Below are 23,875 nucleotides of genomic sequence, written 5' to 3' on the forward strand. Positions count from 1 at the left end.
GTTCTACTCTACACTATCACTCAAGGTAGGGCTGTATCAACTAATATTTCAGACAGGTAACAAAGGCGTTCCCTTCACATAAACAACGAACCATCACGACAGAGGGGAATACATTTGTAAATACTGAAACATGTGAAAGCATAGATCTGATAAACACATTTTTACATAGTAGTATAAATAAACGTTTATAGATAAACACAATAAAGCATGTTTATAGAATTTAGCAGACATAATTTTACAGGTTTATTCGTAATTCCATAACTAAACTTAACAGGATATATCAAGATATTTCTTTTATATTTTATGACTTATGAAAAATACAAGTCCAGTTAAATTCGACATATCATTCCAAAAAGAGTCTTGACATAACCGGCACAAACGCTACGCGATCTGGCGATCGATCAAAGTGTTCCTCGGTTCGAGTCTTTCGCGTTTTTAGCTCACCTGCATGGTCTAAAGGTCCATTTCAGCTTAGGCCCTGGAACGTCGTCTGTCCGGTGTCAACTGTATTTTTTTCGTTCAAACGACTTCTTCTCGAAATCCGTTGAGGTCAAAACACACCATATTTGACCAGTAGCTTCCTGTGTTGGAGCAAGACGAAAAGAAATAAATTTGATCCATACTCTAAGCCTAAAGTCCCCGGATCATGGTATATGGCTTTTAGGTTTCGTATTATGAACCAAGTAAAGTTTAAAAAAAGGAATGAAATTACCTTGATCCATATTTACATGTAAAGCTCCATGGTTCAAAATGTTAGAACACACAAATGTCTTATTTTGGTTAACCGAGTGGTAAACACCTTGACCCCTATTCAATGTTATTAAACAAATCAAATGCTACAATATGACATATCAGTTGCCGACAAATAATATTCATATTACAGTATTAGCATATAATTTACACAGTTTGATTCAATAAAGTTGAAAAAGATCTTCTATGGCATTGATATATAATATTGATCTATAAGTGAAAAAAAATATTCAACACAAGATGGACGATGCAGGCCCATTGGGACTCTTGTTCTCAAAATTCGGTGAATGTACGATAAACAATTTACCAACTTATGGCTGAGAGATAAATTATGTATTCCGTGAACGAGACGACGAATATGGAAAAAATCTGTGTGACATATCCCTTTTACCTTTACAAGATAAAGGTGTATGTTTGAGATAAACTTCCACTTGGTTCAGGTACATTATACACATATATGTACAGTATACAACGCTTTACTTTATATATCATAACTCGTAAAAACAAATACTGAATTTATAAATCGCTTACACGTTCTAGAAATTCGACGGTATTGATCTGTGTCCTATATAATCGTTCAAATTTACAAATGTATCGGTAATCAATGATATCGATATACAATGAAATAAATAAGAAAATATTGTTAAGTTGTGAATGCTTTGAAATTTCGAAACCATAGACCATAAACAATTTAAAAAAATATCTGTACATTTAGGCGAGACGATTCATATAGAACTAAACTCATAGGAAATGCATCTCTGGGTTGCAATTTACAAATGGTTGAGGTAACAAAGGCTTATTTTAATGCTTTGAACCAGACAAGGATGATTCATAGGGATAAACAAAGCGATGTTGTTCGTGCCTATATATGACCAACTCATCTATTACTTTTTTATCGTTTTCTAAAATTGTATAATAAATGTCTATTGAAATGAAAATGAATATATCTGTTAACATTTGTCGTCTGTAGTAATTACGTAGTTTCCGACCACAACTGGAAATAAACATAACACTGATTCATTCATAAAATAATACACGAAAAGGGAACGGAGCACAGAATGAAATACAGCACGGAGTACGGAACGTCAGGCGGAGCAAAAAACGGATCGATGACAGCTGGTAACGGTTAATTAGATTAACCTGACCAGTGCTCGATCGGGACCAGTGCTCGAACACTATTGTATTTCTGGTTCTCATTCTACAAAAAAAACACCGATTTGTCTACTCATAATGCATAATAATTCAAGAATGAAAAGTTCTTTAACTCGAATGCGAAGCCGATCCTTCTGCGCGCGACAAGTGTCAAAATAACGTCGGTTCCTGAAAGGTTTTCATTAATTTTTTCTTCCTCTGAATTAATCCTAATAAAATATTTCACATAAAATAAAGTTATTGCTTTAAAAGCGAATTTAACTTATTTTACAAAATACAGTACAAACCAAAATATGGGTCTGCATATCCCCCTATAAAAACCACTGCTGATCCGTGATTTTGGAGCCGGTCGATGCAGAATTAATCTATGTCGTGTTTCTTTATCATTTAAGCATACGTGTATTACTATGTATAATTATGAAAATTAACCAAAACATAGTTTGCGAGCCATGTTTCAATTCTTACTTTGTAAAATGACCTCTGAATTTGTTTGACGCTATAGCGTGACAGAGCGAAATCTTAAACTGAATTTGAAACCGTGATATTCGCCTAGAAATTAGTCTTATGTGAATTTTGTGTGAAAAAGGATCAAATACCGTTATACAGAACGGCACCACAACAACATTGTGGATATTTTATATTTTAAGCGGGTATCGAACACTGGTTTCGACTCCTGTCGATATCCGCCATTACACTGGTGGCGTTCAACCTACCTCAGAAAACCGTAACAACAACTACATGTTATTTCAATATAGCTGGAAACGTTCATGACGTGTATTTTGTAAGTTAACACAACAATAATTGAAATCATTGACAAGTATTCAGATAAAAACAGCAACATCATTTTGTGATCAAGCATTGGTCAGGTGAGTCTATGGTTTATCACAATAAAGAGGTCATATTATGCTTATGAAGTCTGGGATACTTGTAGAGAAAAAACACACATAAACTATTGAAAACATTCAGTCTGAAGCCGCTAGAGTTATAAAAGGTTTCCCTGGTTTTACAATCTATCTATATAACATAAAGCATGGAACTGACAATCCTTACAACGACGAAGAGTTAAAGGAAACTCCGTGTTTTTAATGATACCTGTTAGAAAATTCACCAACCTATCTTCTGTCTTTTCGCCTGAAAGTGTCAGATATGTCTGCGCATAATCGTAGAAAGAGAGTAGAATATCAAATTAAACTCACAAAAATAACTTATCTCTGGAAAATATTTTTATTAAAGCAAATGATACAATGAAAGCTTTTAAAGATTACAGAGGGAGAAAGGTGTACTAATTACGGTGTCTTTTACGTTAAAATGTTGGTAATCGTAAGTTGCTCTCTGTCGAAATCACCATCGCGGTCTCATATGAAGAGCACAAGTTAATTTATTTCATATTCTCCAATGTGTTATATTCAAAGGAGTTCAATATTTTGAATTTTACATGGTATATTTATTTAAACACGGAAACCATTTGGTTCTATTTATTTTACTTCTGCTGTAGAAATCTTCCTAATAGCCCTTTATGTTCGTGTATGGAAAACAAAGAAACTAATGAACACTATTTGTTGCATTGTAGTCTTTTCCGCCAGCTAGGTGCACGTGCCTTTGGGGCAATAAATCGCCCAGTCTCTACGTCATTGCTCCTATTTGGTGATAATGAGTTATCAAACGATGAAAATACGTTATTTTTTTCATGTTCGTAACATTTCATCCTCAGATGGAAAAGATTTGAATGAGTTTTCTTTATTTTCTCTCAATACATGCATGTCCAGGTCTTCCATTCACCGTGAGTCTTATATCTGTACAGTTTGTATATATTTTAAAATAATTACATGGTATATCTGAGCAACCTAGTCCCACTTTCTCCCTCTTCTACTCCTATAGACAATATATTATAAGTATTACTGGGTTTTTTTCACTTCTCACATACTATGGTAGTTTACGTCCTTAACATTGATTGCATTTACTATAACTGGAGACAGGTTTACATAAGTTGTAAAACTTGTTTCCATATCCAATTTCAATCACGTGTATGATGTTAAATCGGATGCTTTGTGAAAATAAGTTTATAGTAAATCCTTTTGTACGATAATTTTACGTTAGATATAAAATAACACGAAGCTATTTGGAAGCACTCTCAACCCTTTTTTGCTGATCTGTGTAAGTACAGTACAGTTTTAAAGCCCCACTATACGTAACATTCACCAAAAATTTAGTGCAGAATCACACATAATTATTGAGATATTCTCTAAGATGTAGTTAAAATTAAGTTATTCAAACAATAGTTACCATGACTTTGTGCATAAAGTGTTGATATATGAGCAGTTGAAACTTGCTATTTGTAAACACACCTCCATTTTAAACACTCCGCCATCGAAATTACGATTGTTGCCGAACCACGTCGGAAAGTTCATGACCTGATCTCGCGAGAGTTGAGGTTTCTACTTGTAGTGGAAGCACATGCCGATGTGTCTACGGTAGGTTTTTGTTTATAAACATTGTTTGCGAAATCTTGTCGTAGACTTGAGGTATTTCTGTGATAAACATTCAGTTTTTGGGAAATTATTAGAAGGAATAATTAGTTTAGAAACGATACGACGCACAATTATAACGTAAGAATTCAGAACTGGCCTGATGTATGATTGGAAAAAAAGGAAGCGACTGGTGAACGTCTGTACTGTGTTGCCATGTTTACACACGTGGAATATGCGCATGCGCAATGTCATCGCTACGAGCGGTAATGTATGAATTATTGTGGGTCCCACATTGTTTATTTTCCGATTTTTTCAATTTTTATTTAAATTGAAAACAGTCAGTTTTATTTTCTTTAATTAAAGGAAAGTATTTGTTTTGTTACATATATTACGGGGAAAATAAGATAAAGTTTGTTTTTTATAGTGATTTTTACGTATATTGGGGCTTTAAAAAGTGTGTCATTAACATATCTGTTGTCTCCTGCACTTTCTGCTTTCTGGCTCTTATTATTATCTTTTTCTTTATTGTTGTTTCTATTCTTTTTCTTTTAATATATAAAATATGTATACTGTTGTGAAAACATGTGTTATGTTTATGCAATGAAATTGGTTTGAATTTTAAAAAAAAGTCGACGTCCACGTGAAAACCTGGATATAGCGGTCGTTTTAAACAATTAACGAAACACATCTGCGGTACCTACCGCAGATCATATTTACATTTAGACGTAAACGAAGACAAACTATTTCATTTCAATCAATTAAGGAATTAATTAAAAGGGTCTATGATTTTTGTTTTATTTTTTGCCTGCATCTTTTTATCCATTGACATCAAAACAACAACAATTCTATCTTATTGATTAATTGTTACCTTAGGGAGAATTGGACTAAAAATCAAAGGTAACGAATTAAAAATTCACAAAAACAAATCTATAAATGTCTGTATAGACATTTTCACTAAACATTGCCAAATCACATATTTCTTTTAAAAAAAAGACTTTGTAAGCAAAACAATTAATTAAATGAACGTAAAATTTTTGTTTCATAAATAAAAATGATAAATAATACCTTCTGTCCCCATTTCGACCAATGGACTTAAACTTAGATAATAAACGGACTGGTTTAATGTTGAAAAGAGAGCAGAGAGAGTAGTAACGGACTTGTGTTCAGTAGTGTATATGTTATTATGCAAATGTATGTGTCATAATGTTGACGTCACAGTTTAAAACAAAGTGATCCGTCAGGTAAAACAATAACTATTGTTGGGACGGTTTCTTTGATGTAACAGGTGCACAGTGATGGTAAATTATAAAAATGAAAATGATGACGTAATAGAGTCAGAGGTTTTAATGCGGTCACCATAAAAAACTGCTTTTAGTGAATGACTCAGAGAATCATATATTTTGATTTGTTTAAACTTCACTATTTAATTGAAAGTAATTTATTCTCATGTCGCTTTTCATCATCATCACCATCATAAACCGCTATATATGTACTGGTTTTTTTGTTGACAGAATGGATGACGTTGGGGTGACCTGGCTTTCCACGGTCCGATTATGCCACCAACATCATTAAACGTTTAGTTGTTTGGTGATGAATGTTCCAGGCATTTAAGTACAAATCACACCCCTATTTTAAACCCTAGGGTCAGAATTAGACACCCTAGTTGGGCACATGTCCAGTTACAATGTTAGATATAAAATCTATCAGAATATAGCGGAATCAATTACCATATATCTCTTATCTAAACTATATGCCATCAATTTTAGTTAATTAATTTATAATTATAAATCAATCACTAATTACCTTTTGATGTTACAGGCGTTGATTTTGCGCACAGACTGTATCTTTAGTTAATATATGATGTCAATAGATCATAAAGATCACACTTCGTGGATATCAATTTTCAGGTTGTCAATGTAAGAAAAAGGTCAGACTTCGTGGATCTACATGGTGTTTTTACACAATAATAGTACACAGGTAAATACATGTACAGGTATGTAAACCCGAGGCATTGAGTACTCGTGTTCTGTATGATATACAAATTAGTAATTAAAACTAGAAATTGTTGTTAACAATTTGGCGGGCTTTTCACTTCTTTGGCGACAAGTTGACTGGAAGTTGACATTTATCCTGATAATGATATATAAGAAAGATTCCTTGTTTGTTAGTCTCTACAACATATCCAAAGATGAACTTTGAATCTTGAAACGTTAAGGAGATATAACTACATAATAACGAAGAAATACACTTTTTCAAGGTTCAAACATATTTGACCCCTGTGACCTTGAATGTCGGTCAAGGTTATTCATATTTGCAAGCCTTATAATGTAACATCTGATGATCAATATATCCACAATATTAGTTCTCTAGACCTTGTGAAACTTGACAAGAAGATTGTTGAACACTGGTACTCTATTTTGTATATTTGAACTTTGACCCCTTTAAGAAACCGGAAGTTGACATTTTGAGGGAAGTTTTCCTTATGACAATCACTAGGAAGTCTCCACAGAAGGTTTATAATCAATTTTCATCATTGTATGCCTTCTAGAAATTGAGAAACTTTCATTTAACGATTTTTATTTAATTGACATCTGTGACCTTGAAAGTGGGTCAAGGTCATTTATATTATCAAACTTTGTTGTCGGTTACATATCCTTCCTGTATATCAAATATCAAGCATCTAGGCCTTCCAGAACTGGAGAAGAAGTTTTTCAAAGATTGGTACCCTAAATAGCTCTTTCCAAGTTTGTGCCCTACCGAAAACCGGAAGTTGAACTTTTAAGGAAGTTTTTCTTATGACAATCAATAGGAAGTGTCTACAGAAGGTTTATAATCAATTTTCATCATTGTGTGCCTTCTAGAAAGTGAGAAACTGTCATTTAACGATTTTTAATTAATTGACCTCTGTGACCTTGAAAGTGGGTCAAGGTTATTTATATTAACAAACTTGATAGATAATTGATCAGACATCTTACACATGAAATATCAAGACTCAAGGCTTTGCAGAACTTGAGAAGAAGTTTGTCAAAGTTTGTAACTTAAAATAACACTTTTGAACTTTGACCCCTATCGAAGACCGGAAGTTGACCTTTGATCCCAGTTTTTTTCTTGTGAAAAATGTTTTCTTATTATTTTACATAATATGATTAAAACTGAGGTCACTAGCTGAAACAGATCTTGAGTTACGGCATTTTAGGTAAAATCGGATATGACGTCATGGCGGCCATTTTGTTTTTCCGATGAATTTGAATATGTCACTAAATGGTAGAGGACATCTGGGGAAACCTTTCTGATATAAATTATTCCAAAAAAAGCCCGTTGGTAAAGATCTAGATCGAGTTTTTCCAAATTGTCGGCATTTTTAAAAGATCAAAGGAAATTTTCAAAATGGCATACAACGGAAGTGGTAAACGTTACAGAAAAACTAGAATCACTAAATTCATCGGAAGGACATTCTGCATCGATGTGTTAAAGAAATTTTCAAGAAAAATCAAAATTGAAAAAAAAAAAATTTGTTTTCAAATTTTCAAATATTGACCCCACAGCGAGCTTTTTTATTAAACATATTTTGTATTATAATGGCACGGAGAAAAATTTGATAAGGAAATTGTCTACAAATAACATAATTGGACAAACTCTGTACACTCAACGGTTTTCGAGTTACGGCCGTTTTAAAGTTTTTAATTTATGACGTCATAGCGGCCATATTGGATTCTTGACCTACTTAAAAAATCCGCATCGTCACCTTCCAGTATGTACCTATAACATAGTCAATACATATTAGGTTTGGTCTTTTTAAAAGATTACGAACCCACAAAGTTCGGAAGAAAAATAATAATAATAATAATAATAAGAATAAGAAACATAACAAAAACAATAGGTCTAACAAACAAAAACAAAATAATAATCTTTTACAGAGAATTATGCTTCAAAAAAAGAATTATATGGTATAACAAATTATTTTCGCGGTTTTTGTTTGTTTCTTTCATATACCGTGCTTACGTAATCCACAAATCTATATGTCCACGAATGAGTTCAGTTGTTATATACAAACATTTATATATATATATAATATAGTTAATGGCGATACGCAAGTGATAATATAAAGAAAATTGTTTAAAAAACACACAAGAAAAAGTTAACTTAGCATTTTGCTAAGCTGTGAAAACGTTTTGCAAAATGCTACCTTAATTTTTTCTTGTGTTTTTTAAAAACAATTTTCTTTATATATATACGGTTATATGCTGAATACTGATAATTCATTTTCTGAAAAACCACGAAATTTGTGCCCCATAAAAATGTAAGTTATGAACATTTCTGCCGATGAAGTGGACTATGTTTACTGAAGAGCTCTCCGTGGTAGAGGTTGAAAAGTTAAAGAATGTACAAGACATTTGACCTGATCAGTTAAGAGCTTGATTGACATTGAAATATACATAACGGACACGCAGGTCATTGATTTACAACCACATGTATTGTATAACGTAAAGTTTCAAGACTTTAAAGTACACATATGTATTTGTAGTATTTAAAGTGCACCAAATCAATCAGTCACATTCTTACCATTCATAAAATATATATCCATTGTGACGGCCAAGTCAGGATAAAAATGCCCTCATATCGCCAGACTATATCTGTAGAAATCTAAGAGATAAATAAGGCATGGCTTTTTATGGTGATTATTAAGCAAATATTTAATTTTCTTTAAGAAAAGATCTTCAGTGTGTCATAGTGTTTCAAGGTTGTACATTTATTTATATAAATCAACTCTCGATGTCTGGGAGGACGGAAGTAGCACAGGGACCAGAGAATATATGGTATCGTGTAGCACTTATCTCAGTCTGTGAAGAAAGGATCATATCTATAAGGTTTTTCAGAGGGTCAAATTAGCTTTCGGTTGTAATATCAGCACTCCAATATATACCCCTATCATTATACTTTATAGAAGTTATTCAAAGGAATATATAACACAGTAATAAAACCCGCCAGAAGAAACTGATTTGTGAATTCATTTTAAGTATTTAGGATTACAAAAAACATGATATACATATGATATCATATTTCATTGATATATATAATATAACAAAGTGCCATGTGATCCACGTGCTTTACAAGTAAATTTCAATGTGAAAAAGCCTATCATACTAGAACTCGTGTTGAAAGCTGGGGTTTGGGGGTATACACTTAAACAAAATAACTATAGAACATTGCGGGGGGTATTCACGTGAACAAACTAACTATAGAACATTCCGGGTGTATTCACGTGAACAAACTAACTATAGAACATTCCGGGTGTATGCACGTGAGCAAGCTACATATGTCACTATAGGAAATCCCTTTACAGTTTGAAAACACGTTCTGATGAAACGTATTGAACCATACTCTACGTCATTTTTTGGTGAGGATAGATTGCGGGGGGGGGCAAACAAATTTTTACTCAGATTGGACTCAAGGCGTGAGGACGATAGAAGAAGCTCTACAGAGAACAACAAACAAGAATAATAAATAGAGACAAGAACCTGTACATAGAAAGCGATTTATCATTCAAAATCACGACTGCTAATAATACATCATCATAATCATTATTCATTTGAAATCAATCTTTATGACACGTCAATCATTTCGGGTTCAGAATATGTTCATGTCAATGAATAAATATTATAAAATCTGGAACGCGATCACAAAACAATTGAATTGAAATTACATAATATTAGTTGAGTAGTTTCTGGTGTCACGTGGTCTATTTTTAGACCGGTAAACGTCAGGCACGAATCCAATACGATTTAATTTAAAATCTATTGTGTTTTTAGACCCACAGCAGGTATATTCGAGTGTATTGTTCTTTCGTTAAGTACTGACGTTTTGACATCTATGTAATGTATGATTTCTTATTTAAGTTGTAAAATGTACAGAAATAAACAGAACAGTTATTCTTGAATCTTTCAAATAAAGTTTTATTTGAATTTTTAAACGTTGGTTATTTAGTGCAATTAAATAATAAGAAATTTCAAATAAAACATTGCACTGTTGTGGTATGTAATAAACGTGTTAAAATTGACCACTGCAAAGAATTCTATCTCGAATTTCTGACTACGGTTTAAGTTTTCTAAAGTACATACACACATGGGATGACACGCGTACAGTGATTTCCATGTGCCCGTAGGTCCTTGTTGGCTCTAAAATGAAGTTATAGAATTGAGACTTCAGAAACATTGAAAAGTAGCTTAGAAGAAAAGTAAGAATAGAAAAAGGTGTGACATTAGTTTAAAAATATTATTTTCAAAATATTTAAATTTCAAGTCTGTTTTTTTATATGTACTCTACTTTCTCCTTCCAGCACCCACCTAATCCACCATCCCCGTCCTCGTCCCCATCCCTATCACCATCCCTATTCCCATCACTCTCCTCATTCCCCCAACATCCTCCTTAACCCCCAATCCTAGTTCTTCACCATCGCCCTCCACATCCCCAACATCCTCCTTAACGCCCAAAACCCTCCCACCCTCCTCATCAACAACTATCCCACATCCCCAGCAGCCTTTTCATTCCCATCCTTCACTCTCCTCATCCATCAACACTCTCCTCCTTTTCCAATCATCATCATCATCATCATCATCATCATCTACTGTCACCCTAGTCATACCCATTACTCTCCTCATCCCATCCACCACCTCACCCACTACCGCCCTGCTCATCCCCAAGCTCCTCCTTAACGCCCATCACCCTCCTCAACAATTGTCCGACATCCTCGGCAACCTCCTCATTACCATCAGCTTCCTTATTACTCTCCTCATCCCTCAACGCTCTCCTCGTTTTCCCATCCTCCTCATCCAAACCTCCTCCTAATCTACCGTCACCCTCATCATTCCCATCACTCTCCCCAGCATTCTCATCTCCATAACCTTGTTCATACTTGTTACCCTCCTCATTCCACTCTCCTCCTTATCCATTACCCCTGTTTATCCCCAATATCCTCATCATCAACACCACCCTGTTAATCCTCCATCACCTTGTTCATCCCCTATCCTCCTCCTCATTCCTCTCATATTCCACCAACCTCCGCAGTCACAAGACGAGGTAGATATGAAAACTTTTCCAGAACATCTTAAAAGTCGTGCTGAAATATAATTATGTTGTTGCATCCTGAAGGAATTTTTCAGTATTTAAGCATTCTTTAGTTGTCGATGTACAATAAACCCAGTTAAGGAAATTCATTACCAACACTTCCATATATGTACATATGAATTAACCGTCGAGATAGACCAAGGAACATATTTTTAATTTTTTTTAGGATAAATCATTTCTTCATCGTGTTGTAACCTCAAATAGTTGGCTATTCACAAACAACGTGGAGATTGGAGAAAACAGGCAATTCTTCACAGCATAAGTGTTTGGAATCATGGTTGTAATTTTGCAAAAGTAAAATAATGCTACAAAAATATGTATTTTTTTTATCTTGTACATTGTTGAAGTAAAACACCATTTGTTGCTAATTCATTTTTGTATTTTATTTGTCTAAAAAAACGAAGTCAAAACGAAAGCTAAATTTCATAATCATAAACTCTCCGATGATCAATTTCTACATGAAAGAGGAAGTCAATTGATATTTTGCACACTCATCAATAGGTTCAAAAAGCAGTGTCATAATTTTATATATTTACCTGTCAATATATAATCAAGCAGTATATTACTTGCTCGCCGGCAAATTTTGACAGCAATAGAAAATCAAACACTGTATTGATTTTTCAACGCTTAAAAATGATATTTAATTCAGTAACGTCGTCGACTGACTAAGGGGTAATGTGATATACACAGTATGTCTCCCGGGGAGAGGGGATACCCCTGTGGGGGTCGGGACGACGTTGTACGGACAGACGTGGCGTGTATTCGTCATCCTCCCTCCTAGGGTGGTTATAACAATCGGTTTGGCACGTATCCGGATGGACTTAATCAAATCGTTCGTCAAATTAAACAGTATGGTTAGCATTCATTATTTATCACAACCATATATTTACCTAAGTATACATTAAATATTTAGCTTTGGTTTTTATCCTTAATTTAATAAAAGTTAAATTATGATTTATTAAATAGTAAATTTGATTTTAATTGCTTTTAAAACTGTGTGCCATTTACTAATTCAATGTTGCAGAAGTAGACGATACTTGGTGCATCTAGGATACGACAAACTTTTTGTAAATAAATACAAGTTCTTGTGACTTCAATCTATTTTGATAATATTTATTTCTGATGTACTGGAACCCTTATTTGTCACAGCCCTACTAAGTATACATTGGTTATGCTGGAATGATGATACTTATGACGAGTTAATAGACATGTATCAAATTAAACCAAAACCAATCTAAACCAGATCCGCCGAGAAAGTTTTTTATGTAAGGTTCATTTCTAAAAAATGATATTAGATAAACTTAATCTTCAGCATCAGTCATGCTAAAACAATCGAGATTTGCCAATTTCTATTATTTTTCCCCACAAAACTATTTCACCCTATGTTTCCGATTCAATCCACCCAGCAGCGCTGCACTTCTCTGTTACATCTCACATACTCCTTTTCTAACCTATACGACAGAGTCTCCGTAAACCAGCATGGAAGAAATACTATTTGACCGAACCGTCATCCTACCATGTGTGATATTTCAGTGAGATGAAACTATATTTTATCCTATAAATTGTCTAGCATTTTCTGTAATGTTATTCAGTTTCATCATTATCAATTCAATACATGTATATTAAATTATTATGTAGTTGTGGATATTGATGGTAGTTTCAGTTGAAAAGACGACGGACAATGTAAGATAACTATATAGATATATAATAGATATTAAACATATATTTTAACATCATCAGGAGGTATACAATACCTTTTTGTAAAAGCAGAACTCTGTGACCCTTTATCAGAACTAATATCCCGTTGTGACAAAATACCCCCCGAGATTAATCGCGTTATATTACATATTACAGCCAGGTACAACACTTCATCATTAACGTATTGTATTGACTACAAAGGTATGTCTGTCTGTACTAATTAACAGGTGAGTCTAGGGTCTAATTACAGGTGAGCAGAACAGTCGGACAGGTGAAGCAAGTGCTAGTTCATTATGTGAAAGTGTGTATGTGGTTTTTTTTCATTAAACACTAACATCGGTCCTATATCTGAAACGTATTTAAGTAGTAAATAGGTTAATGAGTCTTTACGGGTGTAGATATGAATTGTAAATTGACCTGTATCTGATTAAAATATACACAAATCCAAGAAATCAGATTAATTCATTAAATTTAAGAAAGTGAGGTACAAATTGTTGGAGAAAAGAGAAAAGCACGCGCATTTTCTGTATAATATACAATATAAGTGTTATATCGTATCTAAACTAGGTAGGTTAAAGTAAATTTATCATTACAAGCTTGAGATAATAAAATGAACAATCATATTGGGTGTTTACTGTAAAACACTGTAAACATTAAACATTATATCGAAGTTTGACTGTATATAAACATGGGACATTAAACCGAGATTTGACTGTATCTAAAAATGGAACATTATACCGAGGTTTGACTGTATATAAACATGGGACATTATACCGAGGTTTGACTGTATATAAACATGGGACATTATACCGAGGTTTGACTGTATATAAACGTGGGACATTTTACGGAGATTTGACTGTATATAAACGTGGGACATTATACTGAGTTTGACTGTATATAAACGTGGGACATTATACGGAGGTTTGACTGTATACAAACGTGGGACATTATACTGAGGTTTGACTGTATATAAACGTGGGACATTATACGGAGGTTTGACTGTATATAAACGTGGGACATTATACCGAGGTTTGACTGCATATAAACGTGGGACATTATACGGAGGTTTGACTGTATATAAACATGGGACATTATACCGAGGTTTGACTGTATATAAACGTGGGACATTATACGGAACGAAATAATCTTTATAATTTTGCGCCGCGGAACGAAATGACGGTAATTTATATAATGTTTCGCCGAAAAACGAAATAACGATACGAAATAACGGTAATTTTCATAATGTTGCGCCGCGGAACGAAGTAACGATAGTTTTCCTATAATCTTCTGTCGACCCATCATGTCACTGGGGAACAAATAACAATATCCATGTTATTTTACAACTAAGTAATGAATGAATCTGTTATTGGAGCCGGTTGGTGTGGATGTATATAGTGTTAAATACAGTCTCTGTCACTCAACTCGTGGCCCTCGACAGGGATGTGTATGCGTATTTTAACAGTTCTGTTCCAATGAAATCCCAAGAGTTGTGGTATTTGGAGTCTCGGGTTGAGATTAAGGAAATCTTAAGAAAAAAATGGCGAGGGGTGGTCAGTGTAATAGCAGTGGTTGGCGTGGTTTGTTTATAGTGTTAAAAAGGTCTCTGCCACTCAGCTGACAGAGCATGCTTCTTTCGCTTAGTCGACAGAGCCGGTCGATAATCGCCCCGTAGACCCAAGTTCGATTCCTGGTCCTGGCATTCGACAGAAATATTCATTTCCAAGGGAGATATTCCTGCCTTTAACACTTTTTTGTATCCGCCATTGAAGTTTGGTTCAAGTTTCCGGAACGCAAATTGTTCATTAATTAAATGAAGTGAAGATGGGACTAGAATTTAAAACAGTACAGATGTATTCTACTTACCATGTTCCTCTGTATTATTGATTGAGTCGGTGAAATTCAAATTCTGAAATCACCGGTATATTACTAAACGCGCTCTGTGTGGTCTCGTGACTGTCTTTTTTCTGAATATTTCTTTCTTGTAGACTATTTCTAAACGTACCTTTGTTTATCATATCGTAAGGTACAGTTCTTAATTAGTACTGTATACTCCGATACAGCCGATAGTACGGCTGTCTACACATCTAAACAAAATTATCTTAATTATTTATATCTAGACTCTCTTCTCACTCAAAAAACAGACACCAGGTGGCGTGCACCGGAACTAGAGCATTGCATTTTTTCATGTATGCACATCTATATGTCTATCTACTTGTTTGCCTGAGATAATTTGATATGTACATGCTAATAATTGAACACATTCTAATTACAAGTGATTCTGTCTGTCTATAAAGTGTACTTTCTAGGTTGATAGTGATCTTCCTATTTTTACACATCATCCCTTTCACAGAAATCAAATGAAAGCTTGTGCCCGATCTTTCGTTGTATAACGTTAGGTACATAAAAGTATAATGTGTTATACGTCCCCGTATAGAGAAATAGTTTTATAGACATGAGATGGGTGTTCGTTGTTAAGGAAATTTCCCTCTTCCAAGTCCTAAATATTCTTTCTGATGTTACATCTCTCCATGACATATGATGTATATGACTGTATCTGTCTCTGTCACTCAACTGCCGTTACACGCTTATTTCGTTCGATTATCAAACCGAAGACTTGAGTTCGATTCCTGGTCGGGACTCTCGATAGGAATGAAGTGTATTTTCCAAGTTCTGTTACATTGGCACCCATCGAAATTCCAAGAGTTGTGATATTTGGAGTCTCCGGTTGAGATTTAAGAAACCTCAAAACAGACAGAGGAGCTAGTGTAATAGACTTGTATAGAGTGTTAAATAAGGTCTCTGTCACACAGCTGACAGAGCATGCTTCTTTATTACGCCGGAGACTCGGGTTCGATTCCGGGTCGGGACACTCGACAGGGATGTGTGTTTTCCCTGTTTACACACACTATTAATGACATCTGAACAATACAAAACTTATGTAACTCACCGCGGACAACCGATCAGCATTAATTCATCGTAAAAAAGTTCAAAATACAGAATTTCGATGGAAAGGTCTGGTAGTGTAGAGATCACGCCAAGCAACAGAACACAAAAGATTTCCGTCACTGACGCATCTTAAACAGTAACCACGAAAAGGAGGGACAATGTCAGTCTTTGGATAACATCCTCTGAACGGTCTGGAAGGAATCAACATGGACTTGTATTTGTAGATCCAAGCGCCAAAAGTGCTGGAATGTTAAGAGATGGCACTCGCATTTCTGCAACAAATGTCTTGACAACGATGACAATGCATATGATTGGTTAGCAAACTCCGAATTAATGTGGTTCCACATCCTGTGTCGAGTAACCGTAGAAATGAATCTTCTTGTAGAAGTTGAAATCGAGTATGAAAGCAGAGAAATAACACGGGTGTACGAGGCCTGGATACAAAGTCTGGAGGAAAATTTGAATAAGAAATATGCGGAGAATCAAGTGTGGAAAATAATCAACTCATCAGCTACACAACCTGGGAATAACACAAGACAAGATAATGACTGGAATTCCAAGACAGAAACTCAGGATGTCGTCAGAATAGAGACAATGATACAACAGTTAATGGAAATGAAGAGCAGAAACGTGAAGATGGAAGAACTCAGAAGAGTGTCGATAAAGAAATTATATTTAAGATATTTAGATCGTGTAGTCACTACTAGTGAAAAATCCTTCAGGGAAGTAACCAGTCCAGGAAAATTCAAAGAGTCAAACAGAAGGCACCTCGAAACAGGTTGACAAATTTTAGTATCATTAAAGTAACAGAAGAAAAGAACATATTTAACAGCATAAAAACTACAAGAATGTCCGTACAGACAAGGACTCGCGGAATTCGGGGTCGGGGTCCTTCATGAACAGGGAAATTGGCAGATTAGCCAAACAGACCAACGCGTGTCAATTGGATTCAAGCTTTGATCAGGTTTGTACACGAATGTAGATAGTCTACCAAACAAGCTGGACAAATAAAAGATAAAAAAAGTTCTTACCAATTTGATGTGTGGGTTGAAAGTCACATCATCATATCTGAAATCTTATTATCGGCATAAAGGTACGAAATACATAGTTAACACTGTATAATACTTTCGCATAAATATTTGTGTTGAATTTGCATAATCACCAATACTTTCAGTATTCGCGTCTGTTGATGTTAAGTTTTGTTGATGATAGTGAGTATCATAAGAGTAATTTTATGCATCTTAGCATCAGTTGTAATGTTGTGTAGATGAACTGATAGTATATTTCTAGTACCCATACAGCAGGCCATGCCTTTTAAAAATGAATTTCGCCAGATTTCTATGAGTGAATACATCTTCCGACTTGTTACTACCGCCGTTGTCATAGACGCTTGTACGACGAACACAAAAGAGTTCCATTCATATTGAGTTACATTAACATCGCTGCCGATTTATCAAAAGTGCAATTGTGTTAGCCTACGTGGAAAGGGGCTATTTTTGGCATTAGTGGACAGAATCAATCCAGTAATTTGAATTCTAGAGTCCATTTGAATAATTTTAACGATTAATCATTAAAATATCGCATTTTCATGCATCCGATCCAACCCAAGGTTAAAGAGTGCTTTAAAATCAAAGCATGAAAACCGTTATGGACAGTACTTTTTGAATGGTTTGGAAAATGCTCTTTCTACCAGTAAAAACTTGGTATTTTATTGATGCCATTTAAAGGTTGCGCATTTCGAAAGTCGTTGTTGATGTTAATGTTGCTCCCAATTCCTGTCACGTGACTCAAGGCTAAGTGCATTTGGACCCAAAACGTCACTGTGATGTCAGGTGCGATATGTATCAAATGTATCAGTGTCTATGCCCTACGCAGGGTAGGTAATGATGAAATCAAGGCTTGAAATGAAAGGTGGTGTATTTTCAACAGTAAAATACTGAAAAGCAACACTAAGGTTGACGCGTATTTTTGGACTTATCAGAAGACTTTTTGTATGTTAGTATGAAATCACATATAAAGTTGTTTAAAGAGTTAATCTGTCCATATTTAGAGAATAAGGCAAGTATAGGAAATTCCTTATAAAATGAAAGACATCGAAATAACTGAACATGTACAATGGAGAGCAACCAAACTGATAGCTGGTCTTATAATATCCTATTTAGATAATCTACGGAACATTTAAATACCAACAACTGTTTATTAAAGGTGAAGAGGCGACATAATTAGTGTGTATAAAACAATGAACAATTTCTATGATTGTAAGGTAACGAGATACATTTTCGAGCTAAATGAATCATCGAGAACTAAATGGCACTCAAAGAATCTAAGGAGGGAGGGGGAGGGGGTAAACTTGATATACGAAAATATTACTTTGGGATGAGAACCGTTAATATTTGGAGGGGGGAATCTTAGTTATAAGGTTGTTTGGGCAAAAAACATTAGATAATTTGAAATTGCTTAGGACAACCACCGGCAAAATATAGAATTGGCAAGTATCAACACGCAAAATGGAACTGCACCGGAAGTGAGATCTGAACATAAAACATGTTAAGATGAAATACGAATATAGATGTCTTATATACCTGCTGTCATAGATTATCCTATTAAATTCTATAAATTGTATATCGGTTATCGTAAGTCATCAAATGAAAACAGGCCAGTGTTTAGTTGTCGATTCTCGTTCTAAGGGAGGTAAGCAGGTTATATCTTGTAAAAGGACCCTGATTATATAAATTAGATCTATATATATAATGCATTTCAAAAAGAGTTTGGGCATAATTATCTTTCTCGGAATATATCAGAATGCTTTTATCATGGTGATGTCGAAACCCAGGCCCCCAGTCATAAGGTGGAATTATAATTGTAAAAATAATGATAATAAAAAAAAATAAAGTGTAAAAAATAAGAATGAAGAATAGGTGGCAAAACATGCGAGTTATTTCCCTTACATTGTTTAAGCTGTTGGGCTCAAATAGCAGACTGCTTCCAGGACACATTGAGGTTATATATAAATAAACATGTCTAATGGACGACATTTTTACGATCTTCTCCTCAGTGTTTTTACAGGATGTTCAAGGCCAAAAGTTCTCCCTACAATTCACATTCGTCTCATGAAAAGACAATGGCTATTTATGTCTAAGTTTGAATGTCATTCCATTGTAACTTCATGAGAAATAATACAGTGACGACGTCGAGGAGTAACCAAACATTATGTTTTTAAACATAAATTTGATTTACTAATTAATAAAAATTTAAATCCTAAAAATTCAAGCATACCGTTTTATTGCTTTGTAAATATAAGCTGGGAATTGTAAAAACAAGTCAACAAATCCTTTCATGAACAAATACACACAATGTAACAGAAACAATAGACACGGAGATACATATAATACAGAAAAGAAAAGACAGGACAAAACCTGTAAGGAAATCAATTTACAGCCTACATATGATACATAAAAGGACATCTTGCCTCTTGCTGGCTTTCCATATAGATGTACATGCCTACCCATCAAACACACACATTAGAAATTGTCCAAGTTCAATATATGCCGACAAATTTGAACAGTTGTCATAACAAAGAACAGTGTAAAAAAGGGTAGTGGTTAGACAGAGCTTTATATACCGAAGTTGAATGTTAGATATATTACATTCACAACTACATATCTGGACAACTTCAAACATATATTTGTTTTCAGTGGTTGACTAGTCCATATCTCAATGTGTATTGTGAAGCGTCACTGACGCTTCAAACACTCACACAATCTATATTCTACGAGATGAGTTAAACTAGCTGTAAAACAAACACGGAAAAAAGTTTCACTTAGCAAAAAAGCGAGAAGTTATGAAAATATTTAAGAAACTAGGTTGTCTGGATATATCTGGACAGCTCTTCCGTCTATTGAACAGACATCTTGCTCTGTCGAGTTTACACCACGCCGCTTTTGACGTAGGCATCCATCCTGATACAGACGAATTCTTCTCCTTTGTCATTTTTTATTTTTATTTCAAGCATGAAATGGCCCTGTGTAAGATTTGAAACAAACATTCAGATGAATATCAGGGAAGCTCCGAATTTTCAATTATGACGTAACCACGTAATTGCGTCACAATTATAAATTTTATGTGACACTGCAAGGGTTTGAAAATCTTTAATGCAAAGCGTTGATATTTTGTAAGCAGTTTGAGAAATGATCTTTTAATTAATATTTGAAAAAAAATATAGACAGAATCTTCTTCCACTCCAAATGAAATTTGACAAATGGATCGGGCACTGTAAATGGTTTTTAACTGTAGTTCCATGCCCTGTAAATTACAAGTCACCACCAATGACGTCATAGGGATGGTTGACAAAGGGGAGAAATGGCTATAGGGAGTATGCGGTTCGGTGAGTTAGACATAAATATGTGTATTTGGGAGATATAGTTTTTTGGGATATGATTTCTTACGGAACGTAACCTACATCTATGTCTTATTACATAAATGTACTGTTACTGAATATGGTATACTATTCCCTATCAAATCCACTCAGTCGTGAACGTTGGAAATACATTATATATATTTGTACTTACGTCAATGAGTGCACGTGTTGATTTACCTGGTACAATGTAGCTCGCATTGATTTTATCTGTAATAAGAAGATAAAGTAAGAGGTAACATAGGCTGCTTTCAAGAGAGGTTTTGTTTCCATGTTTTTAACTTAAGGCTGTATGCTGGCGTTATTTGACTACAGATATATCTCCAACACGGGTAGTTAATATATTACATCATTACGTATGATTTGGTGATATAAGGTCGTTTTGATTTAACACGGCAAATAACGATGATATCAATTTGAACCATTAGTTCTCTCAGTAAGTGTGTGTTTCATCTGGTCCAAACTCCCGCGCCATTAGACACCAAAGGACCAGAACACACCAATTCCGTCCTTGTATTGTCATCACTGTGCACAGTTTAAAATTTCCAGTTTCATGGTTTATGACAGATCTGTCCATTTAGTATAGACTCGAGAGAGAGAGAGAGACTTTCCACCATCATGAACGGAGAACTGATATCTCGTATTAATATCTGATATCATAACAGCGAAGCTGTATAGTAAAACAAAATATGAAATACATTTCCCACTTTAAGAGCGTAGTTTGACATTTTGTGTAAAGTTTGTTCAAAATCACTTGAGAAATTTCGAAAGTGATGTTTCTAAACTAATTACTGATTTTTTCTATAAATAACAACGGTGACCTTCATCCTTTCATTGTTAGAGTTTGTAATGATTTTAATTTGACCAAATTTTATTCAGAAAAAAGTCGATAGAGAAACGTAACATAATTGACATGATAGCACCACATGACTCCCTTCAATCATGGTAGGGTCTTAAATATATTCGCTTTCTTCTTAATGCGAATTTCAGCTGCTCCCTTTGACAAAGCTTTTCTGTTTAGGCTATAGCTATACATTTTCTGGGCAAATTGATGTGTTTTATTGTCACAAAGAAACGATATTTTTTTCTGAAGACAAAATATCTCTCTACGGGATCTAACCCTGAACCTCTGGTCCACTGGGAAAAAAAGTTCAGTGGATGGTTGGGTGGCGCAGTGGTAATGCACTCGCCTTTCACCTTGACGTTCGAGGTTCGATTCCCGGAACGGACATGAAGAGCTATGGAGTAACCTGCTCGACAATGTGGGTTTTCCTCAGGTACAGTAATATCTATCGCGCGCTTCTATCTGAGTCAACAAGATTGATTAATATAACCTGATAGTTTGTTTTGCAATTGTTTTATATCTATATTTAAAGTTCCACGGAAATAAAATTTTCATTTGCCGAATCAGTTCATGTTACAAAACGGGCGATATTTTAGTTCTCTTGGCTTTTTACTATCAGGACAGAGTCCTCATTTCGGAGTCAATAAACTGAACTACTCCTCATATTTCCAACCCAAAACTTTATAATGGTGTTACCGTTCGCTTTGATAGGACAACTCAACCCGACAACGCCTCGCTTTTTGAGGTCTTCACATCCGCCATCAAAGGAAAATCCAAACATTGGCACAGATTGTCCTGAAATGTATACAGTTGCCTTCCCTTTGCCGTGATCAATATCGACAGCTGAAAAACACAGATAGTTACATGGTAAATACTATCGGCAACATACTCGGGATGTTAAAATTATCATTAAATCTAATACTGACAGTGCAAATCAAAACTTGATAAATTTAGTGTATTACATATATCGAACGCAGAGGCAGTGTTCAAAATGCTTTTGAGATGTTCCCTGAGAAAACGGTATCTCCGGGTTGATTTGAAGACTTACAGGAAGGCAGAAAGTGACTGACTTTCTTAGAAACGAGGCTTCCAGATGCTAACCCAAGTGTAAGTATGCGTTTAGGCTTCTACACTATGTAGATGATAACCCGTGAGTGAGTTTGTGTTTAGGGTTCTAGATGATTACCCGTGAGTGAGTGTGTGTTCAGGGTTCTAGATGATTACCCGTGAGTGAGTGTGTGTTTAGGGTTCTAGATGATTACCCGTGAGTGAGTGTGTGTTTAGGGTTCTGGATGATTACCCGGGAGTGAGTGTGTGTTTAGGGTTACCCTGTGAGTGAGTGTGTGTTCAGGGTTCTAGATGATTCCCTGTGAGTGAGTTTGTGTTTATGGTTCTAGATGATTACCCGTGAGTGAGTGTGTGTTTAGGGTTCTAGATGATTACCCGTGAGTGAGTGTGTGTTTAGGGTTCTAGATGATTCCCTGTGAGTGAGTGTGTGTTCAGGGTTCTAGATGATTACCTGTGAGTGAGTGTGTGTTCAGGGTTCTAGATGATTACCCGTGAGTGAGTGTGTGTTCAGGGTTCTAGATGATTCCCTGTGAGTGAGTTTGTGTTTATGGTTCTAGATGATTCCCTGTGAGTGAGTGTGTGTTTATGATTACCGTGAGTGAGTGTGTGTTTAGGGAGATGTGTGTGTGTGTGTTCAGGGTTCTAGATGATTACCTATGAGTGAGTGTGTGTTTAAAGACTATCGACTTTGTGCTACCTATTAAATGTTAGAAATTTTAATATATACTCACGTGCTACCATTTGTAAGCTAACACTGACAGGATTTCCAAGGATGATAGTTTCAGGTGTCCACTTAAAAACTAACTTTGATGTCGGGGGTCCTGAAACGAGAGGCATTTGACAAAATATGTACTAATATTACTGAACGTTACAAAATATGTTATATATATCAAATATCTTTGCATCAAATTATATATATATATAGTTTTATGTTTAATATCAGATATATATCAGGAGTCACCGGTACCAGCCTCGTCAGTCCATATACTCTTGTGATCAGGATTCGTAGGCCTATAGAGAAACGACCAAACTTAAGGAAACTTGTGTTATTTTTCTATTATCATGCCCTAAAACTGTCGCTAGACTTCAGCAAATATTGTTAAATCATTCAGTTAGTTGGACGGTTATCTGGCAGCAAAATCAGACCAATTAATGTTTTGATGCAAAATGCAGCTTTCTGATTCGTCAGTTTTTTGTATCTTTTCATTTCTACATGGCAAAAAAATCTAGCTCCGCCCACTAGATAATGATTGGGGGAGTCAATGGCAACATGCCACTTGCGGACTTGCATCATAAAATATCTAAATATCTTACAATGTATACAAACAACGAATCAGTGATAGTATATCTTATTCCATACTTTTACATATTTCCGTTTAGAATGTGACGAGCTCAAAATACTTAAATATT

General features: G+C 35.0%; 1 protein-coding gene across 1 annotated transcript; it reads right to left on the minus strand.

Annotated features, from left to right (window-relative positions):
- Positions 1-20,064: 20,064 nt before the first annotated feature.
- Positions 20,065-23,286, minus strand: LOC132561122 (uncharacterized; the record flags this gene model as incomplete). Its single annotated transcript, XM_060225852.1, has 4 exons — positions 20,065-20,160; positions 20,708-20,763; positions 22,094-22,240; positions 23,197-23,286. Coding segments are annotated over 4 exons (389 nt in total), but the record flags the coding sequence as incomplete, so codon positions are not given.
- Positions 23,287-23,875: the final 589 nt, after the last annotated feature.

The sequence above is a fragment of the Ylistrum balloti genome, unplaced genomic scaffold (genome assembly GCF_031769215.1).
Source record: "Ylistrum balloti isolate Yb309-2 unplaced genomic scaffold, AGI_CSIRO_Ybal_v1 Utg371148, whole genome shotgun sequence".
NCBI classification, from domain to species: domain Eukaryota; kingdom Metazoa; phylum Mollusca; class Bivalvia; order Pectinida; family Pectinidae; genus Ylistrum; species Ylistrum balloti.